The following is a 12859-nucleotide window of genomic DNA, read 5'->3' as shown; positions in this document are numbered from 1 at the left end:
CCCAGTGTTCAAGTCTGTCAAGATCCTTTTCTAAGCCTATTTTCTGGAGGTTTCTGCAAATTTGATGTTCCTTTCTATCCCCTCATCTAAATACACCTTGGTTTACTGTCAGTCATCACTAAAGAATTTTTTAGGTTTTAGTCCTACTTTCAATGCTTTAAACTGCCTTAACTGGCATTACATCAGAACTATTTATTCTACAGGGTCATACTGTAATTTACTCCTACACCTATTTCATTCTATATCCCATCCATTTCCTTTTTGGGAGAAGTAAAGCAGAAACCATAGATGGGAACAAAAATAGATTCTCTGAATCTGAAATACAGATTAGCCACAGAGGAACCTTGAAATGCGTTGGAATTGCAGTGTTTAAAATTGGGCAGGAATTGTAGAAGGAAGCACATCACTTGGAGAAATATGGGTCCTACATTTTCAATATTTCATAGAAGTTTTAAATGATGAAATGTACAAGATTAGAAATAAAGGCTATAAGGCTATAAGTTTCAGCATTGCCCGCAAGGGGAAACTGTTAGAAGAAGAAAAGAGGAGGCAATTATTGTTCGATTGTTTAGGTGTATGGTGTTAAACCATACACATAAAAAGAAAGAAATGTCCTTCTGGGTTCAGCTCCAAGTGGGGAAGAAGACACTGGAGACATGGAAGCTGCTTGGAAAGATGGTTTATTGTTGGACAGGGCCACATGGCTTGAGCCCTGAACAGAAAAGGTGATCACATGCTTCAATGTTGGTGGAGAAGAAGAGAAAGGCTGAAGAAGGGGCTTGCAAGGCTTTTTATACCCTGTTTAGTCCCACCTCTCTGTTTCCTGTTTCTGTGTAAGAAATGTATTCTGATTGGTTGTCAGACTCCCATGGGGCCATGCAGGGGCTACTCTCTAGGCTGTGTTTTGAATCCAGGTATGGATGACTTCTCAGATGCCATGAGGCCAGTGGAGTAAAGTTCCAACATTATCATGCCTTTCCTCCTATCCCCCCTGGGGCTGCAGTGGAGAAGTCTTTATTATGTAAAGTGGACTAGCCTGGCCCATTAACAGTGGGGATGGGCAGGAAGCTACAGGCAACTATTCTGTCTTTTAAAACATGTTTCTTTCTCCTCACATCCAGAGAAATATTCTGCCTTTTCAATATTTCCTAGGATATTTCATTTTTCTGGGAGAGGGCTGGATGATAATTTCCCATAACTGAAACAAAACTTTTAAAATGCAAAGCATCTAACATAAAAGTCCTGTTTACAATAAAAACTAAGCATAAGTGTAGTGGTTAAGGTGCTGCCATAGAAACCAAGAGACTGTGAGTTCTAGTCTGACCTTAGGCATGAGAGCCAGCTGGATTTGTTTGGGCTAGCCATTATCTCTCAGCCCAACCAACCTCTCAGTTTGATGATATGGGGAAAATAGGAGGAGAAAGTAGTAGTATATATATTCATTGCCTTGCGTTATGTATAAAAGCAATAAATGTGGGATAAAAAAATAAAATAAATAATTTGGTTTTAGTTCAGATACAGAAAGTTCTGAAAGCATTTTTATAGTAAATAGTTTAAACCACATAAATAGAATTTCTAAATATTGTTCATTTAATAGGAAATGCACAGTTGAATATTCTGGCCAGCTCAAGTGATTTGTGATTCAAGAGAATCATAACTTCCAACTTCCAGGAATGATAAATTAGATAATTCAGAAGAGCAATTGATTCAGTTTCAGTGTCATGAGTATATATATAAAGGCTCTTAGTGTGGAATATTATCAAATCTCTCAATGAACACCATCAAGGTCATGACATCTAGGCAGGGACATGCAGTCAGGGGAGGCAGAGCCTCACCACTGTCATCATGAAAAGAAAAAAAATGTAAAAGGAAAAAGGCAAGAGCTGAGGTCAGGCTGAGCTAGTTGCTGCCAGAGTCATCATGGAAGACTCTGCTTTAACTGTTTAAAAAAGCCTCTAAAAAGCACCCTCTACAGGAGGAGGCAGGAGAACAACATGCCTCATCTAGTCTGACTTTAGGCGTTTTATGATCACTCGAGCAGAGTTAAGCAAGGGTTAAAAGCCGAAAAATTCCTGACATAGATGAGGCATGTCGTTCTCCTGCCTCCTCCTGTAGAGGGGGCTTTTTAAGAGGCAGCGTTTCAAACAGGCCTCAACAGAAATACATCCAAACTCTAACTGAAGAAATGTATTTTTTTTATTGAACAAGGAACTCTGAGAATAAATCTTAGAAATTTAGATTGAATTATTTTTTGTGGCAATATTATTGTACATGCATTGCTGTGCATCCCAGAACAGAAGGCTTATTATCTTGGCTTTAAGAAATTTAAATGCTACTGGCATGCAATTATTCCCATTATGGCTTACCTATCTATTTAATGCAACAGAAGCTTTTAAAACCGCTGGGTTTCAAGACTGAAATTCCAGCAGGTTGAAGACTGAAATACATGCCTAGGTACTTGACAGTTTTAACTTGCTCAATTTGGTTATTCATTTCTAGTTATGAGAGCGATAGATGGAATGCCTAGTAAATAAAGCCACTTTGGTATATGCGTTAGATTGAACTGGGGGCCAGAAACGGAAGGTGGAATTTGGATTGACAATAATTTATTAATTAAATTTCGTGCCAGAATTCATTCTTTGTGGTGTTCTCATGGAACATCATTGTAAGCCATAGAAGACAGTCATTGATAGAAGTGGCTAAATGGTAAATGGGAGGAGAGGGGCCACGGTGGTTCAGTGGTTAAGATGCTGAGTTTGTCAGCTTGAAACAGCCTGGGTTCAAGACCTGAGTACCCTGCAACAGGATGAGCTCCTATTATTCACCCCAGTTCAAAAGCAAGCAACTGTGAGTAGATGAATAAGTACCACTTTGGCGGGAAAGTTACTGCATTCTGTATTTTCATGTTGGCCACATGATGATGGAAACGTCTCTGAGACAATGCAACCTCCCCCAGTTGAGAATTAGATAAGCACCAACCCCTGGAGTCACAACTAGACATGAGGAATCTTTAAGTCTTTTAAATGGTAAAATGAGTCAACCTTAAATGAATATACAGATTTATGTTTTTAAAAAGTCTCTGACACAAACTGCCTTATATACTTTCCAACGCGTTATTAGCTCAGTGCAGAAATGCTTAAAGCTAACCCCGTCTCCTCAGAATTCCTATTCCAAATCATCTAAATTTTGGTTTGACAGCGATGTCTGTGCTAAGGCTTAAGTAATTCTTGCTTGCAAAGCTGCAAGGGGTAAAAATAATTGTCATTCTCGGGATTTATTTTACTCCTTGAAAAAGGAGAACAGATTTCTCCTCAGAAAGAAGATTCTGGTAAACCAACTGGCCGAATGGGACACATTTATTTAGATTTTTAGATTTTAGATTTTATTTGTGATTTATAGGCCGCCCTTTTCCCTGAGGGGACTTAGGGCGGCTTACAATTCATGGGAGGGGGAGTGCAAGACAAAACATAAGACAATACGTGAATAAGAAAAAAATAAAGCAATAAAACACAACTTTCATTCAACATTCGGGTGGGGGCGAATTAGAATCTTATCCCCAGGCCTGACGGGATAGCCAGATCTTAAGGGCTGTGCGGAAGGTCTGGACGATGGTGAGGGTGCAAATCTCCACGGGGAGATCGTTCCAAAGGGTCGGAGCTGCTACTGAGAAGGCTCTCCTCCGCGTAGTCGCCAGTCGGCACGGACTGGCGGATGGAACTCGGAGGAGGCCTAATCTGTGCGATCTAATAGGTCGAAGGGAGGTAATCGGCAGGAGGCGGTCTCTCAAGTACTCAGATCCACTACCATGGAGGGCTTTATGGATGGTAAGTAGCACCTTGAAGCGCACCCGGAGATCAACAGGTAGCCAGCGCAGCTCGCGGAGGATAGGTGTTATGTGGGCGAACCGCAGTGCGCCCACGATCACTCGCGCGGCCGCATTCTGGACTAGCTGAAGTCACCGGATGCTCTTCAAGGGCAGCCCCATGTACAGCACATTGCAGTATTCCAGCCTAGAGATCACAAGGGCTCGAGTGACTGTTGTGAGGGCCTCCCGGTTCAGGTAGGGTCGCAACTGGCGCACCAGGCGAACCTGGGCAAATGCCCCCCTGGTCACAGCTGATAAATGATGGTCAAAAGTCAGCTGTGGGTCCAGGAGGACTCCCAAGTTGCGAACCCTATCTGAGGGGTGTAAAATTTGACACACACCCCCAGCCTGAGCGATGGAACACTGGCCAAATTATTGGGAGGGAAACACAACAGCCACTCGGTCTTGTCCGGGTTGAGTACCAGTTTGTTAGCTCTCATCCAGTTCTTAACGGCCTCAAGACCCTGGTTCATCACGTCCACCGCTTCATTGAGTTGGCACGGGGCGGATAAGTACAACTGAGTGTCGTCCGCGTATTGGTGGTATTTTATCCCGTGCCTCCGAATGATCTCGCCCAGTGGTTTCATGTAGATGTTAAATAGTAGGGGGGATAAGACTGAACCCTGCGGCACCCCATATGTTAGGGGCCTCGGGGACGATCTCTGCCCCCCAACCAACACTGACTGCGACCTGTCCGAGAGGTAGGAGGAGAACCACTGCAAAACAGTGCCTCCCACCCCCTATCTCCCGCAGTCGTCGCAGAAGGATACCATGGTCGATGGTATTTAATCCAGAGCTTCTCAATCTTGGCACCTTTATGATGTGTGGACTTCAACTCTCCAAATTCCTGAGTGAACATGTTTTCCATTCTGGTGATAGACAGATCCTAAGCCGATAGTGATGGAAGTTATAATTATAAGTGCCCCGGCCTCACTTTCCCAAAACAGTAAAGTGATTGAAATGTAATTGTCTCTCAGTGTATACACACTAGAAATGCCGATTTTGGGATAAATTGAGATACAAAATTTACATTTAAGGGCAATCGTGTAAATTAGAAATTTGCAGAGTGATACAAATATAGACCAAACTAGATTTGTATTGACAATAAACTGACAAGGATCAGATTTATAATAGTCTTTATCTATGGATATTAATGAGCAATAAATTAATACTATTTAATATAGTAAATTGATACTATTTGATCATGTTGATGTTCATTTAAAATATTTTTTCAGAAATTCTCATCTATGCAAGATGAAAGGCGAAAAGGGAGAAGTAGCAGGTAATTGTCTTCTCAGTAAGCTGCAGATACAGCAATATTGTGAAGTAACAACAGGAATGCATTGAAATTTAAGAAAAAATAGTATGTAGACTAACTGAGAGGTGTAGACCCAACAGGAGGGGTGTCTATTAAAAGAGGAGTGTATTGTTGCAACTTGACATTTGTTTAGTAATGTTGTTATACAACCAATACCAAATAAAGGCTAGTAATCTTTAATTTATCCTCTAGAATTTCCTTTGCTAAGCTAGGTTAAGTGAATTGCATCCGATTTTACTACCTTTTTTGTTAAGCAAATCATTGCAGTTGTTAAGTGAATCATACAGTTGTTAAATGAATATGGCTTCTATTTAATTTGCTTGTCAGAAGTCAGCTGAGAAAGTTTTAAATGATGATCACATGACCCCAGGATGTTGCAACCATCATAAATACATGCTGGTTGTCATGCATCTGAATTCTGGTCACATGATCACGGGGATTCCGCAATGATCATAAGTACAAGGACCGGTTGTAAAACCCTTTTTTGAGTGCTATTGTAACTTTCAATGGTCCACTAAACAAATGACACATATCATCATGCAAATTATTCAAATCACTACAGAATTTGGTCCATAGCAGTTGTATCCATTGAATGGATATCCAGTAAATTAAGATTCCACTATTTTGTTAATCATGACACATGAAAGTTAACACTGTTAATTGGTGAACATTTATTCTTGAATTTTGAAATATTTAGTTTATTCGTGTATTATAGTTTCCTAGTGTCACGTCAATAAATTGGAAAATACACTAAGTTGTGTATTTAACTTGAATTTTGCAACAATAGGTTCCATTATTAACTACATGCCATCCATAAATTGTGGCATTCTTAATCCAGGCACTTGCTTACTGAAATCAAGTCCTCTCTTTCATAATGGCTCCACACCAAGTGTTAAACATATGCACAGCAATTATTTCTGTGTTCTTATTGATCAATATAAGCTATTCATTTATTTCTCAGCCTGACACAGCCCTGATAATGTCACTTTCTTAGTGATATGGCCAAATGCTGGAGTCTAAATTTAAATCTCTTGCAGCCTAAGCTTAGTGGGAACCTTGCCTGCCAAACTGCAGTGTCGGTGCATAGCGATGTTGAATACATAAATCCTTCTAAATAGCGGCTTATAAAGACAGGCCTAATGCACTTCAAATTATATCAGTAGAAATGGCGTTTCAGAAAATTGCCCAGTAATTGTAGAACTTTATAGCAAGGAACAGCTTTGAAATGCTAACTTGTGCATGCTTGCTATCAGTATTGAATGGAGCATTTAGAACTCTCGACTTTTTTTTAACAATAGCAATAGCAGTTAGACTTATATACCGCTTCATAGGGCTTTCAGCCCTCTCTAAGCAGTTTACAGAGTCAGCATATCGCCCCCAACAATCTGGGTCCTCATTTCACCCACCTCGGAAGGATGGAAGGCTGAGTCAACCTTATTTATTTATTTTATTTATAAAATAAATAATTTTATTTATTTATAGTAAGACTTAGTGTAACATAAAAAGCCTGTGCTTCTATGGTCCAGAATGTTATGTGCATTCCAGGGTTACCAGTTACCAGCTTCTCGAGTGTCAATTTAGTGTGATTTTTTTGCATGCCTTTTCCCTGTATTTTCCCCCCAATCAGTTGAAATCTCTTCTAACATCTCTCTCATCATATTGTTATTGGAACCTTGCAAAATTTCAGCATTCTAGAACAGTATCTGACAAGAGTTCACCCTGTCTTTGAGATCTTGAAAAAGGTCTCAGGTTCAGCTCCTAAGATTTAGGGCATTGATGTCTGCATATGCCCTTCTGCCAGCAAAATTTCTTGCCTAACCTAGTGAAGTCCAAAATAGCCAATTTTGTGCCAACCACTTCTCAAAACTTTAGCTGCCATTGACTGTAATTAAGTCTATAGTCCTTTGGATTGTGCTTGGATTGTGCTTTAAAATTGCAGTCTTAAACTTGCATATTAGCTTATAAAAACATAAGGAAGATGGTGAAAATTGAAAATTTTCACAGAATTGAGATGAAAACCTCACGTGCAAAATGTGAAAGGTAATCAGCATTGCCCTTAGCGTAATTTGAGCCAGGATAATTTATCTACTTTTATTCTGGAAGTTCCTTTCCTTTTGATCTTTGTAGCTTTACAGATAAAATGCATAACAAAGAGGTAATATTTCTAGAGGAGTTCATGTACTATGTATCATGTGCTATCTTATCTTTTACTTGATAAGAGAGTACATGATACATTTTGATCTAGTTCATTAACATATGTAGTAATAATATATATACCGTGTTTCCCCAAAAATAAAACAGGGTCTTATTTTCTTTTTACCCCCGAAATAAGCACTTGGCCTTATTTTTGGGGAGATCTTATTATTTTTGAGGTGCAGGAGGTGGCAAGTGTGGTCACCTCATGGCTGCTGCTATGTTACAACATTTTTAGGGAGGACTTATTTTGGGAGAAGGGCTTAGTTTAGTACATGCGCTCAAAGGGGCTTATTATCTGGGGAGGTCTTATTATCAGGGAAACACTATATGTGTAATACATATGTACATATGTAATTTTTATTTTGGTAGTCTGGGCAAGATACTGAATATAGAAGATCGATACTACCAAGAGTTTACATCTACTGATTTCGTCTCAAAGGATAGAAATGCCAGCACAAGAGCAAAGAATCTCCTGCAAGATCCTATCTCTGCAACATTAAGGAGTGCTGAAGGGTGAGCAGTTTCTCCAAAATGAGTATCTTAATGTTTACCAAATTAAATACAGGATTGTTGAACTTTTCTTATTTAAGAAGTCTTCCAATACAACCAGTAACTTAGATTGGGATCCTACAGAATCATCATCAAATGGAAGCTATAACCAACTTAATTTAAGAATGTAAATGGTTTTATTTGTTTAAGTAGTTCACATTCTGTTCTCCAAGGTTGTAAGCAGACATAATTCAAACGCACGTATCTAGACTAACTAAAATTGCATTTACAAAATTTAGATCCTATTGAGTTCACCAAAACCCTATTTTTAATTGTGCATAGATTCATTAGTTGTGCAGCAGAATCAGTATAAAATTCTTGAATAAAGGTAGGTCTTCCGAGTAGATGTGCAAAGGATGAGAGTGCTTAATTACAAGTCAGGATGGCCATAAGTCATATTGACATGTATAGCCAGTTTTTCAAATGCTCTCTTTTAGCCCCTTCAAAGGCCTTTGAAACCAATAAACCTCTTTCTCTTATTTGAAGTTCAGAGAGGCAGAAGATAAATGCAGCCTCATAAGAAAATGTGACATTTCTCGCAGTAGATTGTTTGACTTAGAAATTAGAGAAGTTGATACTGAATATTACATGATTGTTTGAGTAAGAAAGTAAGACTCATCAAAGAACAGTTATATCTGGTTTCTTCCAGGGTTATATAAAGGTAGAATTTTGTTATTATGTAACATGTTATCCAAAATGTTATTCCTTTGATTAAAGTATTGATATAATTTTAAAATTAAATCTGCCTGCTGTCCTGGGTCCTTAGTAGGGGTGTTCTAATCCGGGTGTGGCTGATGGGATAAAGATATACATGTCCCCTTGGTTTTTACTTTCTTATTTAACCGTTCTAATTTTAAGTACTTTGTATTGTCTTTTTTTAATTATTATTATTTTGCAAGCCACCCAATATTGCTGTAACTGTGAGATGGCTGGCATATTAAACACATACATACATACAGCAGGATGTTTGCCATCAAGTGAAATAGACTTAGTTCTCATTTACAGACACAGTTTTTGAAGTTTTCGTGGATAAGGGTTGTCTTCATCAGATGGTTGATGCTGGCAGTTTGCAGATTCATGGAGACTGTAATTGTTGTATATCCTCATCTACCAAATGTGAATAATTCATGTTTCATCTGAGGAAAAGAGATTTAGGTCCAAGTGCCAAGTTTTATTTTCACATGCACACAACACACAAACACATATACATGCATACGCACTTATTCTTTGTTTGTTTGTTTGTTTCCATGATTTCTCTCAGTTGAAATTGCACAGGTTGCAAATAAATTTCATTAACTATGCAAAGCCTTGTTAGCTAAGTCACTATTCTCATGGATTTCATCATTTGCAGTATTAAATCTGTCATTTATTCTGGTAATTATGAGTGAAACTGGTGCAAGATTGCTAGAGTGCAACTACATAGAGTGCGGCTAGGAACTCGGAGCACTTAAATAGGCACACAAAGGTGCTTTTTCAAGAGGCAACTGGACTTCCTGGAACCAGAAAATCCAGTTGCCTCTTGAAAAAGCCCCATTGGGACAACCATGACCTAGATGACTGAGAATCTCAGTGGACTTAAATAGGCACATTTTGGCATGTCTAACAGCTAGCTACCCTGTGTAACATTTGTCCAGTAGATACAAATTGCTGAACAAAGCTAGTTGTGTAATAACCATTTGTTGACCAAATGTTGAGATACTGCTTTTCACTGTGAACTTAAGATATCTGCAAAATCAAGAAATCTGTAAGTTTCTTTATGGTCAATTGACTGTGATTGATACATACATGCTCATTATCTATCATTATGAGATCAGATAATGATTTACGTGTATAAATAGCTTTGCACCAGAATATTCATGTATTCTTAAGCACCATCATTTCCCAAGAGCCTGGTTCACAAATTGAACAGTCAATTTTCAAGATGTAATTTTCCATCATTATTGTAAGCTATTGTTCTCTCTTTGTCTCTCTCCCTCCCTCCCTCTCTCACTCTCCCACTCTCTCTCTCTTTCTCCTTCCCAGTGTGCAAGGATGGTGAGTTAGCATCACAGGATTGGAAAGACTCAACTGATCATTTGACCCAATTGCTTGTTCTGAAACAGAGTATCTGTAATCTGAAAAAACAATGACCCCCTAGTTCTCAAACTGAAGATAACATCATTCAGTTAAGAAAACAAATGGATACCAGTAGTTCATTCCTATTTTTTTTCCTAACACTTCCACGTAATCCTTTTTAATTGGTTACTTCATGCCCATTGAATAAAACATCGTCTTTATTTGACATTCCCTCACACATAGCACATTTTCCCTTGCTGCAAAAGGCAATGTTTTGTCAGAGTGAAACAGCTGGAAATTTTCTTTCCCCTGAGGGTAGACTTAAGCAGTCAGTTAATAGTGTGTACTGAAGTAAATATTTTGATTTACCCTTTCTAAAATGTTTCTGTAATGTAATCCATAGGCCAAAGGTCCCTGGGATCCCGCTAAAAGAGAACGAAGAGGAAGATTATCCTTTTGACTACCAAAAGCTACTCCGGAAGACTTCTCAACGCAGGCGCCTCCTTCAGAAATATTAGCAGCTGCTGCTACTGTTTGTTCTCCTTCTTCAGCATAATCTCTGCTTTTCTTCTTATTATTATTATTATTTTTGTTGGGGATGGGGTATAGAATTTCCGTATCCTTTTCTTTTGAATAAACTTCCCACATACATATACCGTATTTCTCCGAAAATAAGACCTCCCTGGATAATAAGCCCAATCGGACTTTTGAGCACATGAGCTAAAATAAACCATCCCCTGAAAAATTTGCAACACAGCAGCAGCCATGAGGTGACCATGCTCGCCACCTCCTGCACTTCAAAAATAATAAGACCTCACCAAAAACATGGCCAAGTGCTTATTTCGGGGGTGAAAAGAAAATAAGACCCTGGAAACGCGGTATTAGCTGTGTATTTGGGTATATGAACATGTTGCCTTAGCCTCTTTCCAAAGGGAGATACTAGGCTTTGTTATAATGTTTGTTTATTTAAATATGCAAACAGATGTGAAAAATATTGTTCTCCTATAGGATATTCTTTTTGGAGGGAAGGGGAAGTACATTATATTTCATTTTGTTTTCCTACATGTTTTGCATAGCTTTATCTACATAGTTATATTGTTTATGATCTGCCTGGATCTTTGAACCTTCCACTTATATATTATGATTCAGATGAAGTCAATTTAATTAATGTAAATGGATAAAGAAATAAGCCTTGAATGTTACAAGATGGAGGACTATACTGGAGGCAGTGCAGGTAATTTAAGAAGCAACTTTATTGTGAGAACCAACTTTCAAATGAGCTTTAGTCATATGGACATAATAAACACATACGAAACGTGACCTCTGTTTGTAGCAATATAGCTGTGACAACTAACCATTATCATTCATCATTTTGGTAGGCATTGTATTCAAGCAAGGAATGTTATACATGAGAGTAGCAGTTAAGCCCTGCTTGGGTAGAGAAACAATGATTTCAGAAGGGAGAACTATACAGGGGATTTGTATCCTCTTCATGCAAATCTGGTATTTAGGAGTTCATTTCTTTTAAAAAAAACCTTTAGTTTTCCTCTACTGTGATAGCAAATACAGTACAGATTCGTTTATTTTGCCCTGGCTGCCTTAGAGCAAAAGAAATCCATGTGCTTCATTGGAAATAGTGGTTGTGGTGTTGTTGTTTTTGCATGAGTAGTTCAAAATTGGCTTGTAGGGTCTCTGCACAGTTGGAAAAATTATTTTCTCTCATGTTTTGACCAGATTATCCTTCAGCCGCTAGCAAATGTTATGGTGTAACAAAGACATTTTACATAATGCACTTTCATAAATGGAATATACATATACTACTAAAAAGAGAAATTGTGAAATTGCAGCAATGCCATCAAGTTCTTTGTAGTAGCTAAAATTACAAGCCATATAAATAATCGCTTTGGTTTTCATTAGTGTAGTGACTGTGTTAAAAGGGAAGAGACGGGCACAATGAACTGGGAAATGCATTGGGAATTTGTGTGTGTGTGTGCATATGTGCGCACGTGTCTGTGTGTGTGCATGTGCATGTGTGTGTGTGTGTGTCTGTATCCCCTTCCTAATGTGTATTTTGGAAAGATATATTAATGGCCTATATTATTACAACATTACAGGGTGTAAAGCTAGGTGAGATGAAGACTAAATCTATTACAAATACTGTAGAATTTTTGAAATTAATGATCTTACATCTCAGTCCAAACTATTTTGGGATTTAATTCTAGTGAAGGGAACACTTTAGGGCCAATGAGAACAAAACATCCAAGATCATCTTGCACTACTTCGCAGCCCATTGTGATTTTGCTGTTATGTGCTCATCCACAGGAAGAAATCTAAGCCAGTTCTGCCCCTGTGAAGAGAGACTAGCTTTTCCCCTCTAGCCAATTTAAAAGGCAAGCGACTCCTGCTTCAATGAACTGAGACATGAACTAGCCCTGAGATAAATAAGACTCTGCAGTGTTTGTATTACAGATGCCCATCAAAGGCCTCCATGTTCCATGTGCAAACAAAGGAAGAGAGGCTGGCCCCATAGTTTAAAATCTGCTTTCCCCAAGAGGAAGTGGCTTTTCCCCACAAGCAGAGCAGAGGGAAAATCGGAAGGGCATCCTAATTTCAGATAAGACACCAAGGCTTATTCAGTTTGTCTTCATTGTGAAACATACATCTGTGCCCACCAAGCATCTGCTCTGGACTTTGAAGCTCCCATATCTTTCTCATTCTGTTTCTGTAGTAATCACAATTTTTACACAGCGATTTGAAGATGACCACATTCTTAATATGGGACATTAAAAATTCCTTAACAGAATAGTATCACTTCTAACTTTTCTGAGTATGTGGTTTTGCTGGCAACAATATGTCAAATATTTGACTTGTTTTCT

At 38.6% G+C, this 12859-nt stretch overlaps 1 protein-coding gene across 2 annotated transcripts in view; it reads left to right on the top strand.

Moving 5' to 3' along the window:
- MYO3A (myosin IIIA) overlaps positions 1-10722 on the top strand; it is a 101765-nt gene extending 91043 nt beyond the window's left edge. For both annotated transcript variants that reach the window (XM_087712605.1, XM_087712604.1), the window contains exons 26-28: positions 5101-5147; positions 7749-7892; positions 10387-10722. In XM_087712605.1, the coding sequence (XP_087568731.1) occupies positions 5101-5147; positions 7749-7892; positions 10387-10501 (306 nt within the window). In that variant the 3' untranslated portion in view covers positions 10502-10722. The remainder of the gene's footprint in view (positions 1-5100; positions 5148-7748; positions 7893-10386) is intronic.
- Positions 10723-12859: the final 2137 nt, after the last annotated feature.

Source organism: Thamnophis sirtalis, unplaced genomic scaffold, assembly GCF_051295495.1.
Source record: "Thamnophis sirtalis isolate CommonGarterSnake01/CBP01778 unplaced genomic scaffold, rThaSir2_p1.2 scaffold_4, whole genome shotgun sequence".
Classification (NCBI taxonomy): Eukaryota; Metazoa; Chordata; class Lepidosauria; order Squamata; family Natricidae; genus Thamnophis; species Thamnophis sirtalis.
Note: the sequence above shows the minus strand (reverse complement) of the source record. Positions and strands in the feature narration are given on the sequence as shown.